General features: G+C 38.4%; 1 protein-coding gene across 1 annotated transcript; it reads right to left on the bottom strand.

Moving 5' to 3' along the window:
* Positions 1–11,193: 11,193 nt before the first annotated feature.
* On the bottom strand, positions 11,194–19,414 carry lamtor5 (late endosomal/lysosomal adaptor, MAPK and MTOR activator 5). Its single transcript, XM_053625160.1, has 4 exons — positions 19,267–19,414; positions 19,064–19,125; positions 15,396–15,513; positions 11,194–11,581 (listed from the first exon to the last, which is right to left on the bottom strand). The coding sequence occupies exons 1-4, from the start codon at positions 19,299–19,301 to the stop codon at positions 11,521–11,523; spliced, it is 276 nt and encodes a 91-aa protein (XP_053481135.1). The 5' UTR covers positions 19,302–19,414; the 3' UTR covers positions 11,194–11,520.
* Positions 19,415–20,105: the final 691 nt, after the last annotated feature.

The following is a 20,105-nucleotide window of genomic DNA, read 5'->3' as shown; positions in this document are numbered from 1 at the left end:
GTAGTTGCACCACCCATATTACTATGGAAACCAGAAGTAGGAACATCTACTGGCAACTTCATAATACAGCGACTGGCAACTTGCAGCGATATGTGCTCGAGGGTGTGCGGGGGTGTGCTTGAGCGCCGGTTTGGGATTGGAGGGTAGAGCCGGAGAAGGTGAGTGGTAAGGATTGTACATCTGCGGGTAATCATACTAATGAATGTTCTGTGTTGCAACGAGCCGAGGCAAGAATTAAAACGGCTGAGCCAACTAGTACAGAGCCGTGTGTGTCTAAAAAATAAAACCGCTGAAAAGAGAACGATAAAGAATATAGCTCCTTTTCAGTTGTTTCGAGCCTGCCTCCAGCTTCCTCATTCTCCACCTGAATATGGGAAAGTGTTACACGAAGGTTTTAGTCATTTTTTTCTCTCATATTTCTACGATAATATTTCAGTAAGTTATAAACTGAAATAGACGGAAAACATCAGCTGCATCACTGAAGAAGCAATCGCCCCCGGGGGGCGGTGGCCAGATCTGACATTCATCCAATGGCTGTGAAGAAAGTACTGAAGTCTGTCATCAAAGGGCTGTCAGCTTTCACTCAAACTGGGCACACGTGATGTCAACGTACAGAAATCCTTTTTTTCTCTCCACTTCATTTTTTATGCAGTAATGTTTCTCTTTGTTGCATTGTTTGACACAAAAGACATGAATATAAATAAATATCAGTGGGCCAAGCGTACATGTTTCTTATTCACTTAGACATCAAAGTGGTAGGCCTTTGGGTATCAGAAATATGTCCCACACAATCTTAGTACTTGTCCCACATTTGGTCCGTTTGCATCTGGTGACCCTAATCCACGGTCGAAAACATTTAACCCATGGCAGAAGAAGCCCAAGTGGGAAAATCCATGGTTTAAAAGCCAAGCCCACCTTTTTTTTAAATTAATAATTACATCTTACATCTTTACATTACATTATATTAGGAATTGATCGTGTGTGTGTGTGTGTGTGTGTGTGTGTGTGTGTGTGTGTGGGGCGGGGGGGGGGGGGGTTGTCTGAGAGTGAGAACTTATTTTTCACACCAAATTGTTGAGACCCCCCGGGCGCCCCCTGGCGGCCCCCACTTTGAAAACCACTGTTCTAACTGACCCAATTAAATTACTATAGTTTGTTGTTGTTGTTTGCTTATTTGTTTTCAAAATATCCCTTCTTGTAAACGTTTTGCTCGTTACAATTACAACAATGTCTAAATACAGACTTTATTCTTACCTTATATAGCTTCTGTATTCAGCTGTATGAAAATCCGATCTTTAAACCGCAGATCGTTAAATGACATAATTTAACCCCTCACCCTATTAGCCGGTCACGTGACCGGCCACAACGTATGAAAAATCCGTTTACTTAGTTAGCTGCTTTTACTCAGCAGAGGTGCATGTCGCACTCTGAATCATTTTGTAAAGTACTTTCATTTACAGTAATATGAATTAAAACTCTAAAAGACGAGATTTTTCTATTTTTTAAAAAACTCTGTTTGGGTCTGTTTTGAAACGGACAAGCCCTTGAGCCACACTGTGTGTATAAAATAGGTCGATGTTTTATGGATCATGTGTATGAGAAAATGTTTTTGATTGAATGAGGGTAAATCGCAGAGCCAAAAGTGTGTACAGTTTCACAGTTTCACAAAAGTGTGCACATTACTGTGATACACCAGCGTTAATATTACCCTACACCCTCAGGCGCCTGACTCTGAGTTGAATTAAATTCCCTTGCTCACTTTAATATAATCTTTGCTACATTTTAAACCAAAATTACCTCATTTGGTACGCAAATAAAGGGTTAAAAAGTTCATCAACAGCGAGAGAGTTGGAGTAAAAGCAGCAGCGTGTTACCTTACTGTGTGAAACGGCATGAAGGCTTGGTGCAGTCAGTGGTGAAGGATGGAGCTGCGGTGACGTCTGGTCTCCTGAGCATCTACAGCCGCGCGCTCTGCTCCGTCCGCACACCCCTTCCACACAGCTAATTCTAAACAATGATATGCCTTAAGGATATCATGCCTGACCATGGCTGGTTTTTATGCCTTCTCGTTTCTTCCCGGAGTTTGTCTCAGTTTTACAAGTTTTACAAGCTGAGCACTACACTGATCCAACACTCACTGCGCTGGCTCGCGCTGTGGCGCTGGAGCTCTGGACCACGTGGTGAGAACCACGTGACTGGAATCTTGACCATAAGGTTCGACCCGAAACCGCGTGCGGCAAGGCGGGCTGTGGTTATGCAAAAACAAGTGTCTCCCTTTTTAGGGAGCAGGCCCCTTCAGGTTAAGGAAAAGGCACAGGATATGGCAGAGTGTCAGTTTTAGGGCAACCTTTCTCCTGTAACAACCAGAGATCAAGTACCAAGCTTACCCTTTACAAATGGGAACATGTCTTGGCCTCTAAAGCCTGAGATGTTTATGTGAGTAATATGTATTGTATGTTTATGTAGACGCGTGTCATTCATACACACACACACACACGCACACACGCACAGACATGTAGACACATGTCATTCACACACACACACGCACACACACGCACAGACATGTAGACACATGTCATTCATACACACACACACACACAGTGGGGGAAATAATAACACGTCAACATTTTTTTTCAGTAAATATATTTCCGATGAGGCTATTCACATGACATTTTCACCAGACTTTGGTATTAACTCAAGAAATCCACACATATAAAGAAATCCCAGAATTAAAGTCCATAAATGACATTATGTGTAATAAAGCTGAATGACACAGGAAAAAAGTATTGAACACCCTAACTGAAATTTATTTAATGCTCAGTGGAGAAGCCTTTGTTTGTAATGACAGCTTCAAGCCGCTTCCTGTATGAAGAAATTAACTGGCCGCAGTATTCAGGTTGTTCAATTGGATTCAGTTCAGGTGATTGACTGGGCCATTCTAACACCTTGATTTTTTCTGTGAAACCAATTGAGAGTTTCCTTTGCTGTATGCTTTGGATCGCTGTCCTGCTGGAAGGTCCACCCATGTCTCATCTTCATCATCCTGGTGCATAGCAGCAGATTATCCTCAGGAATCTCTCGGTAAAGTGTTCCATTCATCGTTCCTTCAATTATATGAAGTCTGCCAGTACCATGCGATGAAAATCTGCTCCACACCATGATGCTTCCACCTCCAAACTTCACTGTTGGTATAGTGTTTTTAGGGTGATGTGCAGTGCCGTTTCTTCTCCAAACATGGTGTGTAGTATGACAGCCAAAAAATTCAATTTTGCTCTCGTCTGACCAGACTACACTCTCCCAGTATTTCATAGGCTTGTTGAAATGAGTTGTAACAAATTTTAAACAAGCTTCAACATGCCTTTAATAATGGAGTCTTGCAGGGTGAGCATGCATAGAGGCCATGGTGGTGGAGTGCATTGCCTATTGTCTTCTCTGTAACGAAGGCACAAACTGCCTCCAAGGAGCTCTTTCCGAGTGGTCCATGGATCTTGGGCTACTCTTCCTGGTCAGAAATCTTTCAAGGAGCTCCTGTGTGTGGCCGGTTGATGACGGAGTGATGTTGCTTCCACTTGCGGATAATGGCCTCAGTGATGCTTTCTGGAAGATTCAGAAGTTTTGAAATACGTCTGTATCCGATTCCATCAATATGTTTTGCAACAATAAGGTTGCAAAGGTATTGGGAGAGCTCTTTGCTTTTACCCATCATGAGATGTTTCTTGTGTGACACCTTGGTAACGAAAAGACTTTTTCATAGTCCATCAATTTACTAACAAAGCTGATATTAATTTGCACAGATAGGTGGTATAATTACTTACATATTGAGCTAGTTCTTGGCCTTACCTTGCATTGAATAACTGCTTTTTCTCAGCTTTTTCTGTACTTTTTTCCTGTCATTCCACTTTATTACACATAACTTTATTCATGGACTTTAATGTTGTGAATTCTTTATATTTTCAGAGTTCTTGAGTTAATACTGATATCTGGTGAAAATGTCCTCATTGAATAGCCTCATTGGAAATATATTTACTGAAAAAAATGTTGACATGTTCAATACTTATTTCCCCCACTGTATGTGTGTGTGTGTGTGTGTATGAGTAATCTGATAAATGAAACCACATGCCCGACATGTGAAAAAAATGCTTAAAATAATCATAAAAAAAATACATACATAGAAATCTTTTGAAAATAAATTAATTCTGAAATTTCTCACACCATGTTGTGGAACTTCCTCCCACCTCCCAAAAACATGCCAGTAGGGGCATTGGCTAAGATAAATTGTCTGTAGGTGTGAATGACTGTGTGTGTGTGTGTGTGCATGGTGCCACCAATGAACTGGAATCCTACCCAGAGTGAATTCCCTCCTCATGCCCAACATTCCCAGGATATGCTCTGGAGCCACTGTGACCCTGACATGGATGAAGAGGTTTCAGTAAAACGTACGGTTTTGAATTTGACCCCAATCCCTATTTCAACATTATTTACATAAGAGAATTCCCCCAGTAGGCTGACACTGATATCTAAAATTTTAGTAAAATAATGAAGGTGAAACTACCCCAAATTTCTTTAACCTGAAAGCATTTATCCAATGTTAAAATGCTAAGTTGTTCATTGTACATACAGATGTGTAAACACAACTACTGAACTACTTATTATGGATAATAAGCCTCTAAACACTTGGGTGACCATAATTGTATTGATTCCAGTTTCAACAATTCCATTACCGTACTGTATTCCTGTAGCTTCTGAGAACAAACTGTTAACTGGACCAGTTGAGCAATTAAATACAAAAGGCATTCCACCCCCCTAAATAAGATGAAACATCACTGTTATATATTGTACACTATAAAGAATATCTGGATAAATGCAGGTAGTGGTGGTAAAATGTCAGAACTGCAGTTGTATTACTACACCAATGGTCACATGTAGAGTTTAGTATCTGTACATCTGTATGATAATATGTAGCTATGTACACACTCTGTGTTCTCTAAGGAAATAACAAACAGTTGCCGAGGTATTTTCCCATGCCTTTTTGATACAGCAAAATGTCTTACATCTACTGCAGCCATGTGGCTAACCCATGGCATTGCAACGTTATATATACACCGTCCACTTTAAGAGGAACACCTGTACACCTGCTCATTCATGCAGTTGTCTAATCAATCAATCATGTGGCAGCAGCACAGTGCATAAAATCATGCAGATACAAGTCAAGCGCTTTAGTCAACGTTCACATCAAAGATCAGAATGGGGAACAGGTGTGATTTCTGTGACTTTAATCATGGCATGGTTGTTGGTGCCAGTTGGGCTGGTTTGAGTATTTCACAAGCTGCTGAACTCCTGGGATTTTCACACACGACAATCTTTACACAAAACATATTACACAAAATGGTGAGGAACACCCCCACTGATTTGTGGGTGCAAATGCCTTGTGTTAAGAAAGAATAGAGGAAAATGGCCAGATTGGTTCGAGCTGCAAGGAAGGATATAATAATTCAAATAAGCAGAAAAGCATCTCAGCATGCACACAAACTTGAGGTGGATGGGCTACAACAGCAGAACACCACATTGGGTTCCACTTCTTTCAGCCAAGAACAAGAATCATGGGCACAGGCTCACTGAAACTGGGCAGCTGAAGATTAGAAAAAGAAAAATCACCAGGGGCCGTATGTATAAAACCTCTCAGAAATGCTCTTAAAAATAGTCTTAAGCTTTTACTTAAGTGTAAAAAAAATTCTTAATAAAAAGTAGGACTTGTGTAAGAGTAGGAGCATTTTTATAAAGAAGCTAAAAGCAACTTTCAGTAAATTCTAAGACTGACTCTTAAGTGGTGACTGAGGTGACACTTAAGTGTTGTGAGTTAAGGACTACAATGATGTTACCCCAAAATGGCCACCCTCAACCTCTGAATCAGCCAATAGTGAGCCTGCAAGTCACAGCTGCATGACACCATTCATTCATGATTCAATTAAGACATTTAAACCATTATTTTAATATTTAAATTTATTTAAAAGAATTTGCTTTGCTTTGCAAATATGTGCAAAAATATTACAAATAAGTACATGCATTTATTTTACACAATTTTGCACAATTTTAATAACGAGTTTCAACACATGAAACATGTGATGCTATTTAAGTAATTAAGCCGGTGAATCACATCATTCGAACTTGCCCTCACAGCTGTATATAAAGGAAAGACCAAAGTTGCTTATATTAAAAAAAATGGATTTAAAAAGAAAACCAAACTGGTCCAAGGAAGAAAATGTTCTTCTAGTGCAGTCAGTCCTTAAATGGAAGGAGGAGATAAGAGGAAGATTTTACTCTGAGTTGCTTTATGAATACCGCCCCAGGTGCAATTTGCACAAGAAATACCAGGGTTATAGAAATACCAGGGAAACCAAAACTGGTCATCTGAACTGTTTTTAATTACAGTATTCCTCAGGGCATGTTCGGTATCATTTTTATCCATATTTCATGGTGAATGATGTGGTGATATCATAAATATCATATAGGTTCAGGAGAGAACATTTACACTATATGTTGTAATATGTGCTCTTTCTCCATACACACACAGACAAACACACACAGAGACATGCTGGCACCCCCGGTTTGCATTGGGGGACATTTTTCCCTTTGATCCCACCAACCCATTCTCAGGAACTTAATTAACATATAGTTCCTAATCAGCTGGGGGTCCATCCTGCCATGAAACACATTGTTTTATTTCCCATTTGGTATCTTGGTCACTATACATTACAAAGAGGCTCAGGGGTATAAAAGAAAGGGGCTTGTAACATCAAGGAAGGGGCTTATAACATCAGAGGGTGCCTATATGCCAGTAATGCTATTACCATCCTATGTCCATGACGCTGACCAACAACTTTGTTTCTGTTTTTTGTATATCGTTCATTTGTGTTTGTACAATAAATCCATTCATTATTTCTTTCTTTAAATATTCAGTGGTTCTTCCGGGAGAAAGTATTAAAAGTGCATGATTGTATTTATATGGTTATTAGAAATAATTTCCTAAGCTAAAGTCACCTGATGTTAGACATGTTAAAATTGACCTCTGACAAGCTAATAGGAAAGGCCTAGGCTTGCACATTGATATAAACCTCTGAGCTAACAAGAAGAATTGTTTATTATAAGCTATAGAAAAGCCCCTGACGTCTTTTTTTATAATGAAAGCTTAGCATGAAACTCTTTTAGACTAAATATAATCAGAACACTGAGGTATTATATTTCCAGCACTAACTAGAAGATTATCTTTAAGAGTCAGAGAATTAATTAAATAGAGTCAGATATATAAAACATGGGGTGGCTATGGCTCAGGTGGTAGAGCGGGTTGTCCACTAATCGTAGGATTGGCGGTTCGATTCCCGGCCCACGTGACTCCACATGCCGAAGTGTCCTTGGGCAAGACACTGACCCCAAGTTGCTCCCGATGGCAAGTTAGCACCTTGCATGGCAGCTCTGCTACCATTGGTGTGTGAGTGTGTGTGAATGGGTGAATGAGACACAGTGTAAAGCGCTTTGGATAAAAGCGCTATATAAGTGCAGACCTTTTTACCAAACCATAAATTAAAACACACATTCAAACTTTGGCTGCACCTATTTCCTATTTTGCTTATAGGAGAGCAGTGGACTAAGTAATTGACCCTTAATATTTTAGCCCTACAAATAGTATGTGTAGTAATGTGTTTCTCTTTTTTTTTTTTTATAACATGACAATGGTTACTTTAATCTATGGACATGAAATAAACACAACACATCAGATTAATAAACATGTTTGCAATGTTTAATATTTTCTGCATGTGAATGTAGTGTGGATGGTGCTGGAGCTGGCCCATCTTCTCCTGGATCATCTCAGCACATCTCCCCGTGTCCTCCAGATGAGCCTTCTGCCTCACAAGACACAGGGTTTGCACAGAACGCAGCCCCTCTAGATGACATTGAGTCTCTTAAAAGAAAAAAGCTCAAACTAGAAATAAAGTTGCTGGAAGTGCAAAATGAGTATTACACACTAAAACTGAAAAGATCAAAGAATACTCAATGATTGTACACATGTTTTGTGTAAATGACAAGTTTGTGCAATATTATTTATTGTCAACTGGTTTTACTTATGCAAAATGTAAGTTGGCAAAGCAATCCTTTTTGATGCTCTCCCTGAAACACTCTGTAATGTGTGGTCGGTGGTATTGTCATCATTCTCCTCATAACAATCATCATCATCATCAATAAGCAGTGGAAGTTTACGAGCTTTGCAAATATTGTGTAAAATGCCACAAGCCATAATAATGCGATTAGAGCGCTCAGGGGAGTGTTGAATCTCTCCATGAAGGACATGGACTCTCGTTTTCAGCTGTCCAATTTGTCTCTTTACTTTGTGTGCTCTTCATGTTGCAAAAAAAAGATAAGTCAGGAATGCACTCAGTGAACAACATTGGTATTTTGTCTACAGTTCAATCCAGTACAGTACCTGTTATAACTGAACTGCTGTTCTCCTTGTGGTCTTCTGTAAGGGGTGAGAAGCCAACATTTTAAAGGATATCCTGAGTCACCCAGCAGATGATATCCAGGGCGAGCATAATTTTGTGCAAATAACCTGGTGAGGCCACTCTGGCAAAGAACTTGAGCATCATGGATTGACCCTGGCCATTTTGGCACAAGATCCAGCATCTTGTAATTGGCATCAAACACAACTTCAACACTGATGCTGTGAAATCCTTTTCTATTAATGTATGTCTCCTCATTTACAGTTGGAGCACTCCCAGGGAAGCCCACAATCCTCATAAAAGCAGCTTGCTTTTGCCGTATGGTTTGAAGGTCAGTTTGGAAGTCAATGAATTGCCTTATTATGTTTAATGTGGTTAGCGCTGCAATAGTGTTATTTAAGACCCTGCTTACTGTGGACTGTGATGGGCCCAAGTCATCACTGGTGCACTGCTGTATTTTTCCAGTTGCCAAAAAATGCAGAGTCATTATTACTTTCATTTCTGCAGTTAGAGCGTTGTTTCGTAGAGTGGGACAAGTTACTGAATTTCTTACTAGGAAAGTAACAAAAATAATACATTGACGATCGAGCCTGTATCGTTTTAACAACTCCCTGTCATCATATAATTCCAACACATTCTTTCTTTGTTGGAAAATATGTGGTCTCCGCCTCTCTGCTGCCATCTTGTTACTCCTAACTAGGTTAGGATACCTCTCCAGCACTCTTAAATAATTTAAGTGCTGACACCTAGACTTAACACTTAGGAACCTTTATAAATCCCACTTATTGTTAAGTCTAGGAATAAGACTAAAATGATGTCATTCTAAAAATTTTATGTATAGGGCCACTGGTCTTTTTCCAGTTTTCAACTGTCTAGTTTCAGTGAGTATGTGCTCATGATAGCTTGTGCAAACTGCACCTGGGGCCGTATGCATAAAGCCACTCAAGAGTAAAATCTTCCTCTTATCCCCTCCTTCAATTTAAGGACTGACTACACTAGAACACTTTCTTCCTTGGACCAGGTTGGTTTTCTTTTTAAATACATTAATATATATATATATATATATATATATATATATATATATATATATATATATATATATATATATATAAAAGCAACTTTGGTCTTTCCTTTAAGTCTTTGGTCTTTTCCTCACAGCACTCAGCTGTGAGTACAAGTTAGAATGATGTGATTCATTGGCTTAATTACTTAAATAGCATCACGTTTTATGTGTTGAAACTCGTTCTTAAAATTGTGCAAAATTGTGTAAAATAAATGCATGTACTTATTTGTAAAAAAAAAAAAAATGCACATATTTTGCAAAGCAAATTTTGTAAATAAATTTAAATATTAAAATAATTGTTTCAGTGTCTTAATTGAATCATGAATGAAAGGTGTCATGCTGCTGTGACTACCCTTGCAGGCTCACTATTGGCTGATTCAGAGGATGAGGGTGGCCATTTTGGGTTGGCATCATTGTAGTCCTTAACTCACTTAAGTGTCACCTCAGTCAGCACTTAAGAGTCAGTCTTAGACTTTGCTGAAAGTTGCTTTTAGCTTCTTTATAAAAATGTTCCTGCTCTTACACAAGTCCTACCTTTTTATTAAGATTTTTTTTTCTTTTCACACTTAAGTCAAAGCTTAAGACTATTCTTTAGAGCATTTCTGAGAAGTTGTATATGTACAGACCCTGCTGTCATTACAAAAGTTGCCACTGGAAACATTTCATACAAGTAGAATCATGGTTAGAAAAGTTCTTTGGGACAACATTACTAAACAACAATATTTTGCAATAATTCAGCTTGCCATGTTTTGGAGAAGGAAATGTTGTGCATATGATTTCAAAAACACTATACCCTCAGTGAAATATGAAGGTGGGAGCATCATGGTATGGGGCTGCTTCTCTGCAAACAGTACTGGGGCATTACACATAAATGAAAGAAAATTAATGAAGCAAAGGAAAGACTTGTGCTAGATAACATGTCATAACACAAGAAGGCCTTGCAAGTCTCCTGACACAACTGAAAATATTTGGAAGATTTCGCAATCTATCCAAGGGACCCTTGTAACTTTGGGGAATTTAAGACAATTTGCCAGCAGAAATGGCATAACTGTATCTATAATGGTGCATTAATACAATTATTTCTTACTATAGATGCCTCAGAGCTGTAAGTGCCAACAACAGCTTTGCAACAAAGTACTAATGTTTGTTATTTCTGCTGTCTGAACACTTCTTTTTCCTCCATCAATATAATTTTGTAAACATCTTTGTTTATGCTTACTTTTTGTTCACATTTATAACGACAATCAAAAGACAGTATGTGTATAACTTTATGATATATGCACTGGAAGTATATTAAATAAGCTGCTTTGTGACTATCTGTTGTTAAATACACAAACAATACTGAATTGAACGTATAGTCCCCTCCAAGAGTATTGGAACAACAAGGCCAATTCTTTTGTTTTTAACAATTGTTTCTTTTTCGTATTTCGGCAGCGACTGTAATAACACTTTGTACTTGACTGGGATCACACACCAATTTTCACAAATACTTCTCAGAAGTATTTGAAGTAAAAAGTGTTTTGTTAGAAAGGTCATTGATAAGAACAGGCTATATACAGTGTTACAAATGTTTAGATTTTTTTTTTTTAGACAACTAAGTATTACATTTGATAGAACTTTAGGACAAGACATCAAAACTATTTATTAAATAATTTATTAACAGTAACATTTAACATCAGAAGTTTCAAGTTACACCTGGAAGCACTGAATAATTAAGAAATGTATCTAGTTGTAAAAGAATATGCAAACACCATATCAGTGCATTGAGGCCACAGTTACTCAAATCCTTCAAAATATGCCATTATAAGCAAAACACAACACAGAACAGTTATTAGATATGCATATAGTGCATAGAATGCAGACATAGTCCTTTTCTAATCCAAAGCAGATAAGTGGTAATGTGTATCGGCCAGATTTCTGTACATTAGCAAGATTTTGTGATGATCGTGCACGCATCCAGAGACTTTATGAGACCATCTTGTGCATGGCTACTGTGATGGTGCCGTGTGTCCTCACCAGCACAGTCCTGCAAAAACAGATGCACAAGTTACAACAGCACAGTGTTATTGTAGCAGTGATTGCATTTTCAAGGTCAATTCGGCAAGCAATGCATTCTTATGAAGTATTACCATAAAGAAGAAGAATAGATAAGTGGTCATGAAGTGTGACTAAAGGATTACATTAATATTACTGTCTTCTCTGGTTTAAGAAAGTCAGCAACTCTCAGCTGGTTACTCCAGAAAGACTACATATTAATATAGAGTAACCAGATGAGCGCTGCATATTTACTTAGAAGTAAGTTTAGTTAGGTTATACAGCATGGGCCAGTGTCTTCCTATCAAAGTCTGTTACTGCACTTTGAGGCAGAACTTTATGAAAAATTATGTCAGCAAGTTATGTTAGCAACATGGTTACAGATGCAGGTTTATGTTTATCCAAGCCTAATAAAAAAAATAAATATAAATAAAAGAGACTAAAACATAACATTATTTAGCAAAGAAAATGTACAATTATTGATACATTATAGTGAAGTTTTCTGTAGGAAGATGTAACAGGACCCCTGTCTTCCAAACAGTTCCACTTTTGACTCATCAATCCACAGAACATTCTCCCAAAAGGTTTGAGGATCATCAAGGTGTGTTTTGGCAAAATTCAGATCAGCCTTAATGTTCTTCTGGGTCAGCAGTAGTTTTCACCTCGCCACACTTCCATGGACGCCCCCCCCCCCCACCATTTTTTCCACCTTCCTTTTTAATGCCATGTCAGCTTCTATGGCTAAATTCATGGCGAGAGCCAGTTTAGTTATTCAAGAGTATATTTTCCATTTGGAGATAATAGCTCTCACTGTGGTTCTTTGAAGTCCCAGAGCCTTTGAAATAGCTATGTAACCCTTCCCAGACTGATATACTTCAATCACCTTCTTCCTCATCACTTCTGGAATTTCTTTCAATTTTGGCAGTGTGTTACTGGGTAAGACCTTTTAACCAACTTCATGCTGTTGAAAAAGTTCTATTTAAGTGTTAATTTGATTGAACAGGGTTTGCAGTAATCAGGCCTGGTTGTGTCTAGTCCAGCTGAACCCCGTTATGAATGCAGTTTCATAGATTTGGGGAATTAGTAACTACGGGAGCAAATACATTTTCACATTTCAGGCCCAGTTGGTATTGGAGAAAATGTTATTTATTGAAGCAAAAAATTATCATTTAAAAACTGCATTTTGTGTTTACTCAAGTTTCCTTTGTTTTAATTTCTGAAACAATTTAGTATGAGATGTGCACGAAAACAAGAAATCAGGATGGGGCAAATACTTTTCCACAGCACTGTATATGTACATTTGGGTGTGATCACAGGTTTGGCAATAGCGCAAGTGGATCACAAGAACCAACATTTCAAAAATGTTCAAGAACATTAAATGTAACTGTAAGTGGATAAAAAAGTATGAAATACACTCGGGTCCATAGGGATTTGGACAATGACACTATTTTTGTAATTATACATCCACACCACAATAAAGGATTTGAAATGAAGCAATCAAGACGTGATTGAAGTGTAAACTTTCAGTTTTAATTTAAGGGTGTTTACCAAAAATAGTGCATTAACTTTTTAGGAGTTACAGCCTTTTAAACAAGTAAAAATAAAAAGTTTGGAGTCTGTCCATTTTCACAGGCTCAAAAGTAATTGGACAAACAGTTATAAATATGGGCTGCAACTCCTTTGCAGTCAATGACTACCTGAAACCTGGAACCCATGGTCCTCACCAAATGCTGAATTTCCACCTTTTAGATGGTTTGCCCGGCCTTTTCTGCAGCCCGTTTGTGGGTCTTTCTACCTTCAGTTTTGTCCTCATTAAGTAAAAAAACATGATCAATTTGGTTGAGGTCAGGTGACTGACTCTGCCATTTAAGAACATTAAATTTCTTTCCCTTAAGAAGCTCTTGGGTTGCTTTTGGGGTACATTTTGGGTCATTGTTCAGCTGTACTGTGAAGTGCATAGTTTTGCAGCATATGACTGAATCTAAGCAGAAAGTATAACCGTTTACACTACAGAATTCACCTTGCTACTTCTATCAGCAGTATCAACAATTCTATTGGAAGCCATACATGCCCATGCCATAACATTACCTCAACCATGTTTGAGAGATGATATGGTATGCTTTGATTCATGAGCCCTTCCTTTCCTTCTCCATACTCTTCTCTTCCTATCATTCTGGTACAAGTTAATCTTGGTTTCATCTGACCTAAGAATCTTGTTCCAGAATTAGCCAGGATTTTTTTTCTTAGCAAAGTCTAATCTTGTCCTTCTGTTCTTTAGTGTTACCAGTACTTGCATCTTGTGGTAAATCTTCTGAATTCACATTTATGAAGGTGTCTCTTGATTGTAGACTTTGACAATGATATGCTAGGCTAGATGTTGTGAAGGGGTTTTTCCTTCAACAAGGAAAGAACTCTGCAATCATCTACTTTAGTTGTCGTCCATGGTCTTCCAGGCCTTTTGGACTTGTGGAAATCGCCAGTGCATTCCTTCTTTTTAAGCATGTACATAATTGTTGATTTGACCACTCCTAAAGTTTCTGCTATTGCTCTGATAGGTCTATTTTGTTTAGTTTTTGATGGCCACTTCCTTCAGAGGTGCATAGACACCTCTTCGGACCACATGGAGTTTTCCCATGAACAGCTACCAAATGCAAAAATCACCTCCAGACCTTTTATCTCCTTAATTTGTCATGAAATAACAGGGAAATAGGCCACACCTGGCCATGAAACTCATCAGATAACTGTCCATTTATTTTTGAGCCTGTGAAAAGGCAGGGACTATGAAAAATCGGCTGTAATTCCTAAACGATTAATGCGATATTTTTGTTAAACCCACTGAATTAAAGCTGAAAGTCTACACTTCAACCACATCTGGATTGCATCATTTCATATGGTGGGGTACAGATACAAAATTATGAAAATTGTGTCACTGTCCAAATACTTATGGATCCGACTCTTTTATTAGCAAGTAAAAAAATGTTAGCACTCCCAAACTGTTGTGGTATAAGAGAAATAAAGCATGCCATGTTGAGCATTATAACCAAGAGAATTTACTTTTCTACCTTATAATTTGCTTAAGATTTGTGACTCCAATATTTGTCACACCATGATTTATAATTATGTGCCGTCTCACTATCTCCGGATATGAGTAAGTTAGGAGGTTTTTGCTTTCATGCAGGTGTAAACAAGTGGTCAGATATGTAGCTCATGGGACAAAGAAAGATCACATTCATCAACATAACCATACACCATTCTGTCAAAAGAGTATTTTTGATGTCAGCACTGATGTTGAACGTGAAGAACTGGCTCACAGTCGATGGTCCAATTAGTCATGTTCATTGGGGTTGAGGTCAGGGCTCTGTGTAGGCCACTGGAGTTCCTAATGCACAGTTCTTGTGCTGATGTTTCCAGAGGAGGTTTGGAACACTAGTGATGGCAACAGAAGGGAGGTGATTTTTATGCCCACTGTGTGAGTGTGCATGGTCTAATCGCTTCATGGCTGAGATGTTGCTGCTCCTAGATGCAATACTTGACCAGGGCAGATCTATCAAGCCAGAAATTTCATGAACTGACCCATGGCAAAGGTGGCATCCTATTACAGTGCCATGTTTAATGTCACCAAGTTCTTCAGTACGACCCATTTTACTGCCACTGTTTGTCTATGGAGATTGCATGGCTGTGATCTGCTGGATTTTATGCACCTGTTAGCAATGGGTGTGGTTTAAATACCCGAACAAGAATTAGGAGGGGTGTCCATATACTTTTGGCCATATAGTGTGCATGTGTGTGTAAAACTAGCATCTTACCCTGAATCGGATTCGAGACACACAGTAGGAGTGTCTGTTGGATCTTTAGTTAGAGAGGCAGCCTGTTTAGCCAGAACAGACACAACTCCACCATGCTCATCAGAAAGGGAGCCACGGCCTGCAGAAATACAAAGCACCAAGTCACACTCCTGTAAACTATACGCTGCTCTTTAAACGTTGCGTGCAACTTAAAAGGGTGATTCTACCAGAAACAAACTCTCAGTTGGGAGATAAATATAGATTTATAGCTATATAGATCTATCTATCTAAAAAAACAACACATACATACACACATTTATATGGTGTGTGTGTATTATTTTAAACATTCCATGATGCTTCTTTTGCTTATTGCTTCTTTAAGTTATTAAAAAAACAAAACAACAACAAAAAAAACAAAACACACTCCTATGAAACCTAGGGCTGTGTTTGAAATTCTACCTACTGCATTTGATTCAGTATCTACTGCTTGGCTGTTGATGCAGTATATATTGAGGAGTATACAGTGCACTCCACTAATTTTGGCACCCTTGGTAAATATGAGCAAAGAAGGCAGTGAAAGTGTCTTTATTCTTTAACCTTCTGAGCTTTTTTCCAAATGATTCACAAAAATACTCTGCTCTCATACAGTAGATATCAAGCTATTACAAACAAAACACAGGTTTATCCCCCACCCCCCAAAAAAACACACAAAAAACTCTTTAAATATAGGTGTGCAACAATTATTGGCACCCTTTTAGTCAATACTCTGTGCTACCTCCTTTTGACAACATAACAGCTTTCAGTCTTCTCCTATAATGCCTGATGAGGTTGGAGTATACATGGCAAGGGATTTGAGACCATTCCTCCATACAGAATCTCTCCAGATCCTTCAAATTTCGGGATCCATGCTGGTGGACTCCTCTCTTCAGTTCACCCCACAAGTTCTCTATGGGTTTCAAGTCAGGGGACTGGGATGGCCATGGCAGGACCTCAATTTTGTGGTCAGTAAACCATTTTTTGCATTGATTTTGATGAATGTTTTGGATCATTATCCTGCTGGAAGATCCAACCATGACCTATTTTAAGCTTTCTGGCAGAGACAGTCAGGTTTTCCTCTAATATCGGTTGATATTTGATAGAGTCCATGATGCCATGTCCTTACAAAATATCCAGGTCCTTTGGCAGAAAAACAGACTGGATCAAGCAGCTCATTAACCACTGAAACGCTGGTCATTACAGAATATGGACTGAAAGAATTAGGAGTCCTAAAGATGGAAAGCTCAGTGGTACGCTCTGTTATGGAACACTTTGTACTCTGAGTTCACAAAGCGTGTTCTCCCTCCTGAAGTCTTTCCTGAACACTTACTGACCTTTACAATGCATGACATCGAAGACTCTTAACATAAAAGTTAAAGAAGCATCTCCTTACAAAAAACTTCACCGTATCAACAATAACAGATTTCTCTTTGTTAATTGACAGCACTTTTGAAAAAAAAAAAAAAAACATTTAGAAGTACACCGACTATATGGAGCATCTGACATCAGTCAGAATTCAGAAATTGTTGTTACTATAGAAACAAAGCCATATTAGACAGAGTGCATTAAAATAGAGCTGTGACCTGAACTACAGCCAGCACTATTGTTAGAGCTGCTCTTATAGAAAATTAATCAACACTTTCCAAAAGAGCTGTGGCATGGCAGATTAAACTTTTTTCACATGTTCACGAATAGTTCCGAGGTTAAATTTGGTGTTCCACAAGGTTCTATTTTAGGCCCACTGCTATTTACTCCATATATGCTACCTCTAGGTCAAATTATTCATAAACATGGAATTAGCTTCCACTGTTATGCCAATGATGCACAGCTGTATGTTTCAGCAAAGCCAGATAAACACAGCAGCTTAATAAAGTTGAGGAATGTGTAAAGGACATTAGACACTGGATGCTTATTAACTTCCTTTTACTTAATTCAGACAAGACAGAAGTACTTATACTAGGACCATGTGTAGCTAGAAGTAAGCTTTCTGATTACATAGTAACTCTGGATGGCCTTTACATTTCATCATGTGCAGCATTAAAGGACCTTGGTGTGATTATTGACCCCAGTCTTCATTTGACACTCATGTAGATAGTATTACTAAGATAGCCTTCTTTCATCTAATAAATATTGCTAAGAAATATATCACTATATGATGCAGAAATATTAGTTCATGTTTTGATCACCCCTAGGCTAGATTATTGTAATGCTTTACTGTCTGGATGTTCCAGTAGATGCATAAACAAGCTCCAGTTAGTCCAGAATGCAGCTGCAAGAGTCCTTACTAGAACCAGAAAATATGACCACATCACCCCTATCTTATCCACACTGCATTGGCTCCCAGTGAAATTTCACATTGATTATAAAATACTTCTACTGACCTATAAAGCACTGAATGGTCTCACGCCAGAGTACCTAAGCAAACTTTTGGTCTTCTATGATCCACCACACCTACTTAGATAAAAAGGTGCAGGCTATTTGTTGGTACCTCGAATAGTGAAGGCTACGGCAAGGGGGAAGAGCTTTCACTTACAACGCCCCGCAGTTATAGAACAGCCTTCCAATTAGTGTTCGGGACTCAGACACAGTCTTGGTGTTTAAGTCTAGGCTGAAAACGTATTTGTTTACTCAAGTTTACCATGAATAAACTTTCTTTTCTGCAAAGTACACTGTCTTTTCCATCACGGGACAGTAAACATACCTAATAATCTCTCCCTCTCTTTACCTCCCTCTTCCTCTCTCCTTCTGTCGAGCCACACATAATTTTATGAAGATGCCAGTGATCCTGACCCTTTTTGCACTCCGGACCTGCCTGATCCATCCGGATGCCCTACCTCTGGATGGAGCTATCATCAACTGGAGGCTACATTCTGTAAATTACTGAGGATGATACCGCTTGAAGTACCTTGAAATGGTTTTGGACCTTAATTCCACATGGACACTCTTGCTGTGGTTGCTAGGATTATGCCTTGCTACTATGGCCTTGGGACTGCAATGACCACATACAATTTCACACTCAGGTCTCCTTTAGTGAACAGTGGACTAGTTCAACAAAGACTTCATGTAAAAACCATAATGAACTTTCTTTTACTTTCACACTATCCTTTGTTACCCAGATGAGGACAGGTTCCCTTCGGAGTCTGGTTCCTCTCAAGGTTTCTTCCTCAGATCATCTTAGGGAGTTTTCCCTTGCCCCCGTCGCCACCGGCTTGTTTAAGAGGGATAAATTCACACACTTAAAATCTGTATCCTGTGTTTATGTAAGGCTGTTTTGAGACGATGTCCATTGTAAAAAGCGCTATACAAATAAAATTGAATTTAATTTAATATTTCTGTATGCCCTTATTATACAAGTGTGACTTTCATAGAGATAAAAGTATTCTTTGATTGCCTTTTTAGTTAGGTCTGAACTTCTCAGTGTTACCTAGACTGGAATAAAATTTGTAAGCAATAAAATAACAATAACGGATTCAATAAACACCTCGATTTCGCTTTTATTCATTCATTCATTCAAATAAGGGGAATAAAACATCAGTGTATTATTTCCCAGTGTATGTGCCAGAAGGGTGGACTGTTGATGCAGAATTAGCATTCATATTTAGCCTAGCTACTAGGCAACCTGATCATTTGTGATGTTTGTGATAAATACTTACATCCAAGATTATGACCTTGGGCGTCTGTACACAAAACTCCAACAATCGCAGGATTTTTCATTCTAGCACAAGACAATGACTTTGGTTTTAAATATGCGCTCCATAAACAAAACAAACTACAGCAGAATCATTACTACATTTAGCGTAATGAAAATAACATAACGATTAAAAAAATTATATAGGTCACAAAAATACACGCTTACGTATCGTCAAGGTGTTGTTCTAGTGTAGCCTCCATGAAACCAAGTAGAATAAATTTGTATTTAAACGGAAACGTGATGAAAATTGCATAAATAAGCTAAGGGCTATATACTCTTAAAATACTTCCGGGAACAAAAAAAATCACCTGATATTGAGTCACGTGATTCCTTTAACGCGGCAAAATCGCCATCTAGTGAAATTATGGCGTAATTACACTTCATTAACATATTTTTCCCCCTATAGCAGTTACGTTTGGTTGTTCAAACTGATTAATGGCTTTTTTGAGAGACTTCTATGTTCTAGACTTCCTCAGAAGTCTCACTTATTCAAAATAGAGCTAACACTTGGTCATACATACTTTCATACTGCACATTATAGTGTAATTAGCCTATGTAATTAACCATTCTTTGCTGGGACAGGTGGGTGGATTAAGGAGATGGGGTCCCATCTGTGCTGAAGAAAAACAGTAGAAACCATCACTGACAACCATCAGCTAACCATTAAAACCATTACCATTACTGGTCCTTAATGATATCTACTAGACATACAATGCCACCAATAGAAGGCAATAAATTAGCAGTAGAGACCCACAGGGACCATTTAAGTTTCCATTAAAACCAATACAATTCCTATTATAACCATTAAAACCATTGCAAATTCTATGAGGGGTTCTATTGCTGCAAACCCTTCCACTGTCAAAACGTAAACCAATAAACAAAACCAAATATGTCTGACGTTCAACTAAGCAATCAAAGCGCCATTTTTAAAAATATGTTTTGAATTTGGACAAACCAGTTACAATATTGTTTTCAAATTATTTTAATTGCCGGACTGAAAACTT

The sequence above is a fragment of the Ictalurus furcatus genome, chromosome 5 (genome assembly GCF_023375685.1).
Source record: "Ictalurus furcatus strain D&B chromosome 5, Billie_1.0, whole genome shotgun sequence".
NCBI lineage: Eukaryota > Metazoa > Chordata > Actinopteri > Siluriformes > Ictaluridae > Ictalurus > Ictalurus furcatus.
This window is presented reverse-complemented; position numbering and strand designations above follow the sequence as displayed.

What these genes read in the sequence shown, in the direction of transcription:
- lamtor5 (XM_053625160.1), bottom strand. Translation starts at nt 19,301, where the DNA reads ATGGAGGCTACACTAGAACAACACCTTGACGATAC. An exon ending in GAACAACACCTTGACGATAC is followed by an intron (nt 19,126 to 19,266) that starts GTAAGCGTGTAT and finishes GTCTTGTGCTAG; the next exon opens with AATGAAAAATCCTGCGATTG. An exon ending in CCAAGGTCATAATCTTGGAT is followed by an intron (nt 15,514 to 19,063) that starts GTAAGTATTTAT and finishes GTATTTCTGCAG; the next exon opens with GCCGTGGCTCCCTTTCTGAT.